The 15,938-nt window shown below is 43.3% G+C and overlaps 1 protein-coding gene across 1 annotated transcript in view; it reads right to left on the bottom strand.

The window, feature by feature from the left end:
* Positions 1–15,938, bottom strand: part of LOC309686298 (sodium channel protein type 5 subunit alpha-like) — a gene marked incomplete at its 5' end in the record, with an annotated part of 177,068 nt that overhangs the window by 123,633 nt on the left and 37,497 nt on the right. Inside the window, 1 exon segment of the mRNA XM_082498902.1 lies at positions 11,773–11,836. Within this exon segment, the coding sequence (XP_082355028.1) occupies positions 11,773–11,836 (64 nt within the window).

Raw genomic sequence — 15,938 nt, 5'->3', positions numbered from 1 at the left:
TTACAGTAAAGAACTTCTTCCTAACATCTAATTGAAATTTCCCCTCTTTCAGTTTAGAACCATTACCCCTCATCCTATTGCTACAGTCCCTGATACAGAGTCCCTCCCCATCTTTCCTGTAGCTCCTTTAGGTACTGGAAGGGCTCAATAAGGTCTCCCTGGAGCCTTCTCTTCTCCAGGCTGAACAACCCCAACTCTCTCAGCCTGTCCTCACAGGAGAGGTGCTCCATCCCTCTGATCATCTTTGTGGCCATCATAAAAATTTTTGTAAAGCTCATTCCTTTTGCCATGAGAAAATGGCTGCACTCACGCACTGTGCTCGGCTGGAAAGTGTCCAGAGGTGAACAGCCATTCCTTAGTCTTCCACTAAAGACCAATCCCAAATGGCTCCATTGAGCTGGTCTCATCATTCATATTTTAACATTACCGCTAATGGCTAAAACCTCTGAATACAGCTGTGAGAAAAGTGACAGTTATTTCTTCAATGGTGAACTTAAGCCTAGGCAGGGCAGTTGGCTGGAAATTAGGTTTCATCTAGAGTAAGTGGCCAAAAATCTTAGGCAAAATGGAAATTTCAATATGAAAGAGAGGCTTTCCTCTTAATCTCTTCATCATTTTGAACAAAAGAGTCTGAAAGAAAGGAGATATTAGGAGTATTGCACTTAGATGTATTTTCATAGGACCCTCTCGACACCACGAGATTAGAGGCTACAAAGTCACTCTTAGGTTCACTGCCAATATTGCTTCCTGGGGAGTGTCCGTTCTGATGCAGAGTAACTTTTGTGCAACTACACAAAGCACTTTACCACAACCGCTTGGAAAGCCCTGGGACATGGAGATGCAACTCCTCTGGCTGTGAAAGTGGGCAACGATACCTCAGAGTAATATTTTCTGTTTATAATACCGGCAGTATTTTGTCATGTTTCATTCAGTCTTTATGCATCTCTAAAACCTTTTCCACTCAGCAATAGATTGCTGGTGTGAAAAGATCTGTCTGACTCCGCGGTGAGTGTACACGGTTCCCTAATATTACGTTCAAGTATAAGAGCATTCAAAAGGGGTGTCTTCAGCACAAAAAGCATGAACTCCAGCTCAAAAATGCTATTAATGTTAGCTCACATCCTTCTTTTGGAGGCTAGGCACTTGAGACGAAATATCCTACTCCTCATTCTTGCTCACCCTCTTTCATAGCCACCAGAAGTGATAACCCATGGGGTGTGAGAACGTGTTATAAACACTGAGAGGAAAACAAAATGCTGCTTACCATAAAAACACTCCACAGAAATTTAGGTGTAAGATTCTCACACGAGAATATTATTCTGCAACTGACACCATTTCCTCTGAAGGTTTTTTTTAAGGAGTCTCGAGATTTTGCTGAAGCATTTTGGATGTACAATATTAAGCCTTCCCCTTCAGATTTTTTAGCAAACTCTTCAGTTTCTGTTACCTCGGGGAAGCATTTCACAGGATTACACTCGCCTCGGATGCACAGGGATGGGCAACAACAACAAGCAACATAAATATAACATCCTCCACAGGAGCCTCACAGGATGCTGTTCAATTGATCACAGTAAAATTAGTGTCATTGATTCGGAAAAGTTAAAAGCATCAGTCTACCTACCTATCCATCAGGCTGTAATCACCATTGTAAGCTGGCATTGGTACAGGAAATTAAAGAACATAAGAAACAGCTTTGTTTTAAGTAACCGAGATCGGGAATGCCAGAGAGTTGTAGCTGAGGGGCATAATTACAAAACGCTCTGGCTCAAGAGTTTGATCTAGGCAAGCCAAGAAACCTGCTGATCCAGACTGTAGTGGCCAAGAGCGTTGTGCAATAAAAGAAGATTCGTAAAACAACCACGTGCTGGATTGTAACGTTCAGACCCTGAAAATACAGGGAGGGTTGTCCATGTGTTAGCATGGACAGGAGTTAGCATCAAACAGCTGCTAATGTCACCTACAACATCTGTAAGGTGAGGCTGCACTTTCATTTGGTTTAGGTTGCAAGGACACACTATGGCTTGCTAAGCCGAGTTGCTTATGAAAGAAGCAGTAATAGAAGACACACCAAAAATTAAAAAAAAACAAAATCCTATTGTGGTAAGGGCTCCTTAGTGTTCCTGCTTAGGTCACAGTTTAAGTCCAAGAATGCAGAAACGAAGCTGTAAAGTTTAGGTCTGACTTCTTTGACACATGGCTAATCCCAGAGGAATGGAAACCACCCAGGTGAGCATGGTGCGATTTCAGAGCCTGGCAGTGAGACCTGTAAGGACAGGCAGTGCCCGAGGCCTCCAAGGCTTGTTGATATGCATGGCAGAATCTTCCTCAACCTGCGTCTTCATGATAAAGTCCTCAATCCACAAAGGAGAGGTTTACACCTCACAGGCCTGAGTGCTCTTCTCTGCACTTTCCATGTTTTCTCATTGTCTTGGCTTTGAGGGAGGAGATCAGCAGCCAAACAAGGAGTGCACGTTGTACAGTGGTTGGAGGGGAACAGATAAGTATCCTTAGACTGACATTTGCTCCTACCTGACAAGATGAAACTGCCCATTCTGAAGCATTTTAAAAAAATGTATGTAGTAAGGGTGACTGGGCATGTAGGAGAAAGGGGCCAAAAGGCTGCAGCACCCCAACCAAAGCCCGGCGTTGCCATCAGCAGGTGCTCAGTCTGCCTGAAAGTCACAGGTCGCTCTCCTTCCCCTGCTCTTTCTTGTATTGTTATATTAAAGACTAATCATGGTGAGAGGGTCTGAGTTACAATTCCCCATTAATTACCATCTAAGAGCCATCTAGGAGCCAACAGTGGACTCACAGAGACATGCTTCATGTTGGTTAGGTCTGACTAGGAGCTCCCAGCAGCTCTCACTCCAGGCATCTAAGGGGTGAGAGAGCATCTGCAGGGCATATTTTTATAGGAATGGGTGCCAATGGCCTGAAAGAAAGGAATTAGAAGCAAATCCAACCAAACACTGTGGAAAAAAAAAATTAAAATAAGAAGAGCTCAGAATAAAGAGCATTGACCAGGAGCTGAAACTGGAGGGGCGAAGGGAAGGAGGTGCCCATGAGCAGGGTTGCTGAGGCTCAGAGCACCCACTGACCTGAGCATCCCACATATTTGCATCCACAAAAAAACTTTTCAGACTCTGCCACTGTCTACTTGTCCAGGCAGGTGTAAAACCATTTGTTTCAGCCTGAAACACCAGACCGCTCCATGAACACATGCAGGCAACGCGAGGAAGAACTCCCTCTGTTGCAAGGTGGCTTTTTTGGACTTCATGCTGCAGCAAGGTAAGAAAACTCTCATTTCTTCTCACTCAATCCAGTGGCCAGACGCTGAATCTTCCATCTATCTCATCAAACAAAATATAGGTCAATAATATATCATCATAAACATAACGATAGATTACTCCTTAATGAAGACTGTAGCCCATCGTCAGTCTTCTTCTCTCACGTGGCTGATGAGCTTATTACAGCTTTGACTAAGAGGTAGTATTACCCACCCTTAAGAATTGAGTGGATTTGGATTTAATCCCTACTGCTGCTGTTTAACCGGAGACACGATCTTGCAAATACACAACTAGGAATGGGGACTGGTATTGTTGCTCCTAAGCCCGTAGGATACATAAAGATATGGCCGTGGCCCCTGCAGCAGCTTTCAGGTGATACACTTGCTTTGTGGTTTTTCTCATGCTCAAGTGAGAGGCTTTCTCACCATGACCAAACCATCCTCATACTCATGTCACTGTAACTAAGACGGAGTAGATGGGAAAGTTTATGTGACTTACATCAGGACGTAGTTAAATTCATTTAAGGTATGCTGTACAGTCTGAAGACTGATAGTAAGTGAATTTTGCTTACTAATCTGGAGTGTAATAAGGTTACTAGCTCTGGTAGTTTAAACACACTTCATTCTTTCAAAAATATCCTCACTTTGGTGACATTTGAAGAAGTCCCATTTGGGAACAGTATCCCCTTCCTCACTCCACCAGCCTTTCCAGCCTTTCCCACCAATCAGCCAGCTTTATCCCATCAGACTGAATTCGGCGAGTGTTATGAACACACCAGTCTCATTCGGCACATGCCAAACCTCCCCAGGAGCCCATTCCCTGCTGTGGACCCATTCACGCAGCAAGTTAAACACGCACTGCCAGACCATGACCTGCCTGACAAAGCTGGTTAGTCTAGAGATCACCTGCAACAGGTTGTTTCTCCTGACTTTGTCCATTCCTGGCACTTCCCAGGAGAACATATATGCAACTAAGACACCTGAGCACCACCTTTACCCCAACCCGTCCATGGACTGCACCTCTGAAATGCAAACCCACCAATCCAAGGGGGGTCTTCTCACCCTACTCGTCCAGCACCCAACACTACATGGCCTGGATCCGGGGCCACCTTACGTTAAGACAACAAGATAATAATAATAATAATAACAATAATAATAATAATGAATACAGATTTAAGTTCAGGCAACTCATAGCTGCAGCAGTCCTAATTACCAGCAGCAGAATAAAAGAACTGGCTGGTTGCATTATTCTCTGCTGCAGTTCCCCAATTTCCAGCGCAGCTGGGGTTGCGTTGCTGGACACATTTGCTTGTAGTCAGGGGACAAAGAGCTGTGGGAGAGCATGCTGTTTGACGTGTTCTTCTGGCGGACATACACACCATACCAGCCTCTCCGCCTGCCAAGGTCTGGGGGAGAGCTGCAGCGCTGGACTGTGCAAAGTAGCGTTGGTGGAAGCATCTGACAGCAGCTCTGCTCCTCAGTACGGTGCATGTTTCTTCTCTAACCTTGAGGGGAGTGATAAGCCTTTGCAAGGGACTTTAAATCACCACGTGGAGGATGCATAAAGGCAAAGGAATGTTATTACAGCTCAGAGAGATCAAAGTGCTGCATCGCTGTACATGCCGCAAGGAGTATGCTGACAGTATGGTGGCATGGAGAACCTATCGCAAAAATGTTGCTGTTAGTACTCATGGCGACTATAAAAACAGGCCTATGATGCAATTTTCTATGTCGGCATTAATTACCTTAGTAAAATACCACAACACAAAAGGAAACAAAGTTTTTTTCTGATGATACTTTGGAAAGAGCTAGGACTCACTCAAAGACTTTGAGGAGCGTTACACCACATGGTGCTTCCTTCATCCCTTATATGTAATAAGCTCAGTGACAGCAGAATTTACCAAACCATATAGCATCTTGCCCCACACTGTACATTATTTTAATGTACCCTGTTAAGAAAAATCAAGGTCATAGTGAGGATAAAGGTACCTAAAGTTTCTATAGCAACAGTTACTAGGATGCCGTTGCCAAAGGTGCTTTCCTGTTGCATCCTGAAGTAGCTTTACTGGCTGCTTTTCCTTCCCGTTCACTAGTCTTTTTGGTAATATCGGTACAGACATGATGCAAATGTGCTTTTCCTTGTCAGGATGATCTTGTATACTAATCCTGCCCATGAGCTGAATGTACAGAACGCATCATGTGAAAGGGAAAAAAAAAAAAAAAAATAAGCAGTCTGACCTTGAGACCCGAAGGGGACACGACTGACTTAAAGCATGCACACTTTTCTGAAAACCCGGCTCCCTGCTGTAGTTGCAAGTGAAAAAGTGAAAAGAACAAAGATAAGTTTCTCTTTTTCTTCTGCTCGTCGACTTTGTACATTGATAGCATCCTGTCTGTTTCTCGTTCTCCTAATGGACAAATTTCCTAGCTGTTTCTATTGCTCTTCCAAACCTTCAGGCAGGAGGGGAAGAAAAAACAGCAGTCTAAGCACAGCAGAGAAATATCTCTGTGAAATTACAACAGGATAAAAGTGGAAACGCTTTACAGCTTAAATGTATCTTCCTTTTTCATGGACAGATAATTCCACGCTGCTGCAGCCCCTGTAAGTCCTTACTCTGTGTGGAAGCACGGAACTTTGCAGTAGCGATAGGACAAGGGGTAACAGTTTTAAACTGAAAGAGGGGAGATTTAGATTAGATATTAGGAAGAAATTCTTTACTGTGAGGGTGGGGAGACACTGGCCCAGGTTGCCCAGGGAAGCTGCGGATGCCCCATCCCTGGAGGTGCTCAAGGCCAGGCTGGATGGGGCTCTGAGCAACCTGGTCTGGTGGGAGGTGTCCCTGCCCATGGCAGGGGGGTTGGAACTTGATGATCTTCAAGGTCCCTTCCAGCTCTAACCATACTATGATTCTATGACCATTCATCTCATCAAAATGAACAGCTAACAGTGACGGAGAAGGAGCAAGCTGTAATTGCATGGGCGGCATGAATCAAGTTGGTGTGGCCTAATGTGAAACGCTTCCCACAGTCCACTCACTGGGAGATTTGGTCTGATGGTCGCAGCAGGGCGGTGCCTGGTAGAGGCACTGCTGTTGTGCTCTAGCAGGATGTCTCATTGGATCTGAAGGTGGGATCAGGACTGCATCTCCTCCTGACAGCAGTGCCCTTGGAGGCTTCCTTGCTTCTTGCCTGGTGTTGGTCACGTCTCATTGCCTGGGGCTGGGCACAGAGTGCCAGGGTTTGTCCTTGCTGTAGGTCCCTAAGCACACACCCTAAAGGATTGTGTCCCACTACAGGTCTTCCCTTTGGCACTATCACCATAAATACTGATCTGTGGGTATGTGGTCATTTTGCCCTCAAGAGCCACTTTCATACAGCAGGGTAGATGCCTTCAAAAGGCCCGTGATGCCTGATTCTAGGCAGCGTACGGTGCTATTTGCTATCACCTGCTCTTCTACAGCCCTTGCAAAGCATAGTCCACTTGATGCTAAAACTGGATTTCACAAAGGTTAGAGCAGCTTTCAGCTTCTGCTCCTAACTAAGATCCGGTAAAATTTGATCATAGTATTGGATATTTACTGGACCTTCCTCAAGGCTAAAACAAGGTGTTCAAATTGGATAAGCTACTACACTGGGAATTAAATTGAAAAGCAGATTTACAGAATTTGTAATCCATTTGAAAATCAGGCTATCTATTTGAGCTTTCTCCATTTATTTTAATGAAATCAAATATAAGAAGCTGAAATTGCAAGGAGAACCAACTTGGACAAATCCCCGTGGGGCCATATCCAAAAGAACAACCAAGTCTAACCCCAAAACACATATAGAAACATGAATAATTCTGCAAATACACTACATTTTCTTTGTTAAAAGAGCTTTGCTGTTAGCGCTGCTTCCAGTGTCTGACCAATCTGTGACACACATCTCAAAGCAGAGGATTTTTCCATTAACGTAGCGTTCTGAATGTGCTTGTTGTGAAACACTGAGCACGCGTCACTAGCATTCACTTTGAGCTGAAGAACATCTTTGATCACAATCATTTGATTTTCCTTCTACTCCAAACATTACTTCTTGTTTCCACTGGACTTTCTGTTCTTTGTAAATACAAAGCAAATTCTTGCAGTACATCAAGGGGAAAAATGCAGTTGGATAAACAAAATGATAACCAACACAAAAGTTCTATTTGATTAAATGACGAAAAATCAAATTTCTGAAAGTTTCTGAGGCGTCACGTGGGAAACTGCACAGACAGGTTAGTCCTTGTGCAAACATGAAATATGCCATCTCCCCAGTGTTCCTACCATCTCTCTGCAATGTGATTCTTAAAGTATCTCCTTGAGGTTGCTTGAGCATACCTAAAAACATAAATAAATGTTTTTTGCTTACAGCTGCCAGTTAAAGTACTGGAGACACACTGCTGCTGAGTGACATACATCTATTCAAATCCCTCCTGAAATAGAATCAATATTAGCTAGGTCCATTACCTCCTGTTTTATTGGCAGTTTGGGTGCTTGTTCAGAAAACAGTCCCTCCTAGTAATGTAATAAAGCCCCCACCTTGGAGATAATTAGGTTGTCTGTGATATAACATACACTGATGATCATTTCCCTGCTGATTTTGGCCTGCTACTCCAGCTCAGGTTGCAGTCTCCATCACTACACACTCTTACATCAGACCATTTGAGTCTCATCACCTAATAATTGCCATAGTAGATTTATTTAGACCTTTTTTTTTTTTTTTACTCTTCTATAATAACAGCTCCAGCCAAACCTCAGAGTGTCATTAACATGCTTTTAAAAATGCACTAAAATGGCTTTGCCAATTACCTTGAGATTTAATATCCTGGCCACAACACAGACATCCCTCATTCTAACTACAAATCCCTCCGGGAGTGCACACATGACACCACCCTTCCCCGCATTTCCTTTGGGTCCTCAGTGTACCCCAGAGGCTGATAAATTCCAGCTCCAAACTGGGAGCAGAAGCACGTTCCAAAAATGCTATGAACATTCAGACATGGCCTTGCCAACTGTCTTTCCCTATCCCCCTTCCTGATGCCTCGATGGGTTCCCAACTTAAGCATTATCGCTTGTCATTAATTTCATTTCTTATACGTGGGGTAAGCACAATCTGATGCATCCACTCACTCTTAACCTCCTCTGATCCTGTGGTGTAACCCATCCCAAAAGGTGCCACACATTCAGATTTTGTGTTTTACTATTGAACGTACTTGCTCTTTGCTTTGACCATTGAAGAATAAGAGAAAAAAAAACAACATTGCACTCTGTTAGATACATCAGCCTGTAAATTATGGTCTTTCTATCCTAACAGGTGGGAACACATGACTCGGCAAGTCCCCTGAGGCCTCAGGATCATCTTTCTAATTATCTTCATGTCTTTAAACGACTGGACGACTGGCAGGAACTCTGTGCAAAGTATAGCAGATGAGACAGTACTTGCTAGTCCTGAGCTAGGAATATTTATTCCCCATTTTTAGGCGTTTAAAAACAAACCTCACCCAGTGCTATTAAATACTTAACTAAAACAGGAAGAGGCTGAAGAAGAGAGAGCTGGTGCACAAAGGGAAAGTGGCTTTCCCTTCATGGCACAAACACTGATAGTTTTGATGTATTTATCAAAATAAGCACAAGGACTCTAGGTGTGGAGGTGGCATTTTCCCCTTCTTGTACATGAGGGCTGGATGTACTCCAGTGGCTGTTTCAGGCTGTTACCCTTTCATGGGCATAGTGCCTCCGCTGGAGGCTGTCTCCAATCATGGCTTTTTGCTGACACACTGCACTTTATTGGCTTTCTTGGGAAGGAAATCACAGAATCACAGAATGGTCAGGGTTGGAGGGGACCTCTGGAGATCAGCAGGGTCACCTACAGCAGTTGCACAGGACGGCGTCCAAGTGGGTTTGGAATGTCTCCAGTGTGGAAGACTCCACCACCTCTCTGGGCAGCCTGTGCCAGTGCTCTGCCACCCTCAAAGTAAGAAAGTCCCTCCTCATGTTAAGATGGAACTTCCTATGTTCCAGTTTGTGCCCGTTACCTCTTGTCCTATCACTGGGCACCACTGAAAAAAGACTGTTCCCTTCCCCTGGCACCCTCCCTCTAAGTATTTATAAGTATTGATAAGATCGCGCCTCAGTCTTCTTTTCTCTAGACTAAGAAGACCCAAGTCCCTCAGCCTTTCCTCATAGGAGAGATGTTCCAATACCCTAATCATCTTTGTAGCCCTTTGCTGGACCCTCTCCAGCAGTTCCCTGTCCTTCGTGAACTGGGGAGCCCAGAACTGGACACAATACTCCAGATGTGGCCTCACCAGGGCAGAGTAGAGGGGGAGGATGACCTCTCTCAACCTGCTGGCCACACTCTTCTTGATGCCTCCCAGGATGCCATTGGCCTTCTTGGCCACCAGGGCACATTGCTGGCTCATGGTCATCCTGTTGTCCACCAGGACTCCCAGGTCCCTTTCCACAGAGCTGCCTTCCAGCAGGCTAGCCCCTAACCTGTACTGGTGCATGGGGTTATTCCTCCCCAGATGCAGTACCCTACACTTGCCCTTGTTGAATTTCATTAGGTTTCTCTCCGCCCAGCTCTCCAGCCTGTCCAGGTCACACTGAATGGCGGCACAGCCCTCCGGCGTGTCAGCCACCCCTCCCAGTTTTGTGTCATCAGCAAACTTGCTGATGGTAAGGGTGGTTTTGCTAATATACCTTGCTAGAACTGAACCCTTAAATCCATACAAGCTACTAATATATAGATACTCCATGGATATTGGATTGGTATTTAAATTCCCACCATTCGGGCAATTCCAAATCAGTAATCCCTAAACTGTTCCTCACAAACTACCTATAATCTAATCAGCCCTTTTGACACTGCTCGCGACCGTAGCAGCCAGCCACCACCATGGTTCAGGTCATCAGGGAGAACAACGAATAATATTTCATGATGTGCAAAATACTGTTGCTGTGCTGAACATTTTTTTGCTCAACATTATTGTCTCTTGGCTAGCAAAGGCAGAAGTCCACTAGCATAGGTAGATTGCCAAATTCTGGGATCCCCGGGAAACATCCCAGTAGTCTTGGAGTCCAGCCTGAGCCTGGATAAATGCAATGTATTACAATCAACAAAGCGCTTAATTATTGAATGCTGACATTGTACCTTCGGTGGAACAAAAAAAAAGAGGAAAGCATGGCCCTCTGCCCAAGGAGCTTACAGTCTAAACGAGACTGGCAATACAGATCACACACACAAAACATGCAGAGGGAAGGCTGACACTTCACCTTTCCCCTTTTTTTATGTAAATACAGATATAGACAGGGGCAGCAGAAAGCAAAGCATGTCTCTCCAGGACCCCATGGTTTTTCTCGTCCTCCTCTCCACAGGCAAGTTTAGATTTTATCTTCCCTTCATCTTCCTGCTGTCTCCCTGTGTGCACATGCCTGTTTTCACATTAAGTTCTTCCTAATTTAAACCATCATTTTTTTCATTCTTTCACATTTGGTTCTACCAACTCAAAACATGTCCCTCCATAAGAAGATCATCTCACCCCCTCCCCCCACTTGACCTAGATCATCCACTTCCCTGGTTCAAATGCTCTCACGTATTTAGATCAAAAGCTCATCCATCCCTCCACTCTAAAGTCTTTTCTTCCTTTTTCTACAGTTCTTAACAGCTTACGATATTTGCACAGTTTATAATCTCCTCTGCCCACACAAGATCCCATCCCTATCCATCCCATCTGAACTCTTCCATTTCCATCAATATCATGAGAACCTGTCAAGTAAAATCACACCCTCAGACAAGGTGCTTAGACCCTGAGGACCGGATGCAGGAGGAACCGTTAGCACCTGCAGATGGTAGGGATATGAATAAAGTCCTTTATGCAGAGTAAGTTGGTATGCCTCGGGAATTATTCTGGATCTCTTCACTGTTTATACTATGAAAGAAACACGCATAGTCTATAAACGTATCATGTACAAATGTAGAACACAACTCAAAACTAGTACCTTCCCACCTCCAAAGCATGTTATTTTGGAGACTAGCATTTGTTGACTTGTTTATTTTCCTTTGCCAAAAGCCAAGAATTCATCATCAGTCTAAATCCCTCCAGCTTTTCTGTTTCCTTTCCTCTTTCATTTCCTTTAAAATACTCTCGACTCAGCTGAAGTGTTACTTAGTTTTCACTATTTATTTTACTGAGAAATTTAAACATATTGAAAAAGAACTGTAATAAGACCCCTAAAGATTTTAGACCTGAATAAGTGACGCACACAAACTTCTTTTCCCTGCAGTTCAGAAAATTGTATTACTATGCACAACATTGTCATTATCCTCTCTCCTATTACGACTGACAGAAGGAAGTTGAAATATCTACTTCATGCTGGTGAGAAGATGACAGAACTGAAAGAAAACACAGCAAAAAAAAAAAAAGTGCAACAAAACCGAACCAGAAGTGAAGATATTTTTGAAGCACTTACCCAGCATCAGTGCTATTGCCGCACAGTAACACATCTTCTGTACCATTTTTTATGAAATAGTTTACTGCAACAGAAATAGAGAAATGGCTTTTTAAGAAGTACATTCTGGGAACGATAACATTGACAAACACCATCCACCAACCAACATATTCAATTGGGACAGTAATTGAGAGATGAATGGCATGTTTTTGCTTTGTTTTTCTAATTTTAACTTCTATAAACTGGAAAAACAAATATATTTTTTTCAAAGCTCTTTAAACACTTGCCGTTGGAATTCCAGATCTGACCAGTTTAATAAGATGGCAGCAGGGCTGTGGGCAATGTTTGTAGGAAACATCATCTAGCCGCGTCCATGGCTGTTCTAACAGAGACCGTTGTTACTGAATTCAGTATAGCAGTATGTAGTGAAACCGAACCATAAGCTTGCCCATAACTTTTAGACTCTACACTGATGAGATACATATTAATTGAAGTTTGTGATAGAAATTCCTGACTCATAGGTTAAAAATGCAACCAGCTATAAGTCCAAATGTAATAATACTAATGAACAGCCCACTCCCCCAATCTGGTGGATTCTGCTCAGCATAAAAAACGCACAGTATAACGCAAAAGAAACAGAAAGATGCACCCTGTTAAAGATCAAACAAACAAGGAAGTATTCATAAAGACAAATATTTATCAACGCAGTCATCTGTAATGGCAATGGAGAGAGACAGACACTTCTCGAGGGAGCCTCAGAGGAGCAAGCTAAATTTAAGTGCTCTGGATCATTCCCTGGTTGACTATCAATGAGGCTTAAGGAAATTAGCATCCCCAGGCTAACGAGAGCCTTTGTGTACACACTCCCTCTTCTAGCCCCAGCCAACAAAGTCTAACATTCAGAGAAACAGCACGGGAGGCCAACTTCTTCTCAACAGGATAAGCAAAACCAATTTTCCAGAGAGAGTCTGAAGAAAAGAGATCTTCTAAGGAGCATCTCTAAAACCTGAATGGTGGCATGGAAGAAAGAATAAAAACATTGCTCTAGAAACACAATAAATGTAAACCAGAGGTCAGCAGCTGACTGATGATGGGTAGATACACCAGTGTGCTCTGCTGCAGCAGAGAGGACGTGATCCCCTGCTGACATAAGACATGATGGTGGCAGCCTTGCACAGCATGTGTTTGTGAGCAGAGGGGCCTCTGCATATGATGCTCAGAAGATGTTCTCCAATCTAGGCTAACCCTGCATTGTGAATTGTTTTAAAAATCAAGAGTGACAGCTTATCCAGGCAGGCTATGCAAAGAATGCTCAATGGCACAAGCCACCGAACAGATGTTCTGTGGCTTTCTCAGTAAGCTGTGAGCAGTGGAAAAGCCCTGCCCTGTTGCATGCCAAGAGGGAATTACTGTCCATGAGCTTGTGGTTACAAGGGCACGTGATGGTGTTCACAAGTTATCAGAGCATATATCCTGCTCCGACTGTGTGCTTTTCCTCTTTGTCTCACATGTGGGCTTTCTATGGAAACATCATGACTGACAAACACACCCAGGTGTTCAATATGGGTAAAGATCTGTGATGAATCACCACAGAAGGGGGAAAGATGCCGTGTCTTCCATCTCCTTTCACCCTCCACTCCTGCTGGTGAAAGACTTCTGCTTTTCTCAAGATGGGCGGTATCTTATTTGGGATATATAGAGTTAGTGACACAAACCCATCAGACCCCGGGGTACGGAGAAAATATGGCACAACCGTGAGAGAAGAGGTAGACAAACAACTGCAGAGGTTCTGCACCTTGTTATGAAATGGTCACTGAATTTCACAAACAGGCACCGCTCTCAGTGAATTGCCACTTTTCGTACTGCAAATGCTAAGACCAGGAGGACCATAGAAAGGTCATTGTGTGTCGACCACTTTCTTTGAGGGGTGACTGAAGCTCTGCAGCACAGCGCTGGCTGAAGACCAAACCAACACCTCCTGGTCAGCCAAATTAGAAGATGAGAACAGAGTCAGAGCAGAGCAGCAAGGAGGAAAGGGAGACTGTGTGTGCAAAAAAGGAAGTTAAAATCTCAAGAACAGACAAAATTCTGCTGTCTGCTGTCGACGTAAGCATTTGCATTTCTAAAACAAGCAATACGGCAGGTGCTAAAGAGTGCTATGAAATCATGCTGAGGAACCGGCGCGTAGATGTTGCTGGGAGGGGTTATCTTCACCACGGAGTCTGCAACTGCGCAGCGCAGTGCCACAGCTACCGTGCCAAACCTCAGCCTGAGGAAGAGCTGAATCGCTGATTCCCCACTGATAAATGAAGGGGGAGATGAGAGTATTATACCCAAGGAGACAAATGGCTGTATTATCAAAAATGCGCACAACAATCCATTTGTCATTCAAAGCAAGTTGGTTTGGATTTCGATCAAGCATGCCGGGCAATCAGAGGTCTTTAAGAAGCAAACAGTCATCACTCTTGCTTTTAAGCCCAAACCACCTTGCTATCGTATTAACCCATGGCCTCAGCTTTCCATCAGTTAACTCTAACGTGGGCAAAGAACGTAAAACTCCTGTTTCATTTACAGTAGGATTTTCTCTCCGAAACATAGACTGCTCAAACTAATCCACACCACCTGAAAACACAATGACTTTTTTTTGTTGTCTTGGAAGGTTACAATCAGGTTTTGTTTTGTTTTGTCAGTTTTTTCACTGAAAGATTTCAGCATGTCAGTGGCAAATAAAATAAGAAAACAGAAGTGGAAAACAAAACCTGAAAACCTATATATTAGATTTTTTTTTCATTTTTGAAGTAAAATCAAGCTGAAACAATGTCCTTGTGTATGTGTATGCGTACATAATCTTTATGCAAAATGCCATTCTTTCCAAAGGAAATTCTAATAATTTTTTTTTTCAACCAGTTTTTGTAAAATGTTGATGTCACAGTTATAGTGTATACAATGCCTTTTAGGAACTTTTCTATAGGAATTTTCAGAGTAAGATAACTACTTGATCATATTAAAAGAATTTAAAAAAAAAATTGTCAGAATAACACTGGCTTCATATCAGTTTCTGGTCACTCACACATTATTTACTCCATTGTTGTCAAATAAACTCATCTATTTTTCAAGAATACAAAACATTTCTTGTCAGTACTCAGCAGTCAAAAATTCAACAGAAATATGCTTTTTAATAACGAGATGCTATCTTCTCCAAAACATATGCATATTTGTGCCTGAGCCTTATAAATACACACTAAGACCCTGTATCTCCAATGCTTCTGACACACTATTACTTGTGTTAGGGTGATTCTTTGCTATTAAATAGGTGTATGATGAATCCATATGTTGGTGTTGTTTTCCCAGAGCTTGTGTTTTACAGGTGCTGAGTTCAGTAAAATAATCCTGTAAAGTGAGCGCTCACAAGCAGCTTCTTACCTTCTTACAGTGGTTTGTCTGCCTGCAGAATACAGTGAGATGATGGCAACTCCTTCAGCCGAAGTGGCTCAAGCACCAGTAACAGTAAAGATTTGGCCAAAACCCACACCCCTTGCTGTGTGGGGGGTATGATGAAGCTCACACTACCATAACCTCACCGCAACTAGCAGTTGTGATGGTTAGATGGAAAATAGTAGAGGTTTACCTCCAGTAGAGGTTTACCTCCATCTACTATGAATCACGTCTTCCTTGGCATTGACATTAACACACTTATAGCATCAAAGGGTAAACACTTCTCTAACAAATTCCCTTAATTGTTTTCAGGAATGGTTTAATAACGAATATACATTACGTTATTATTTGGTAGGGACTACTGATGGTCGTCTGTAGACAACAAAACACCGTGACTGTGGAATGGAGTAATGTCTGCTCTTCCCCATCACCAACAAAGGGACCTTATGCTAAACACAGCCCAGGAAATAATGTTCGCTGATCCAGCCCTCAGTTACATTTACATTAACCCAGAGTAATTCAATCTTTCCAACATCCTCAGAACTCCTGGCTTTCCAGGGACACCAAGAAGATTGGTAGCAACCCCAACAATCGGTGGTGGTCCCTTAAAGCTTGAGTTTGCAACAGCATTAGGAAGATGAAAATACACCACCTCATTTTTTCCTCCTGTAACACCATGAGTTGCAGTGTCTCCTGCAAGCCTGTGCTCTGCCTCCTACACTGCTCAAAGCACACAGCGTTAACCCTAGTTT

This window comes from Vanellus vanellus (genome assembly GCF_965231255.1).
Source record: "Vanellus vanellus genome assembly, chromosome: 2".
In the NCBI taxonomy this organism is placed as follows: Eukaryota; Metazoa; Chordata; class Aves; order Charadriiformes; family Charadriidae; genus Vanellus; species Vanellus vanellus.
The sequence above is the reverse complement of the archived record's forward strand: the minus strand, read 5'-3'. Positions and strand labels throughout refer to the sequence as shown.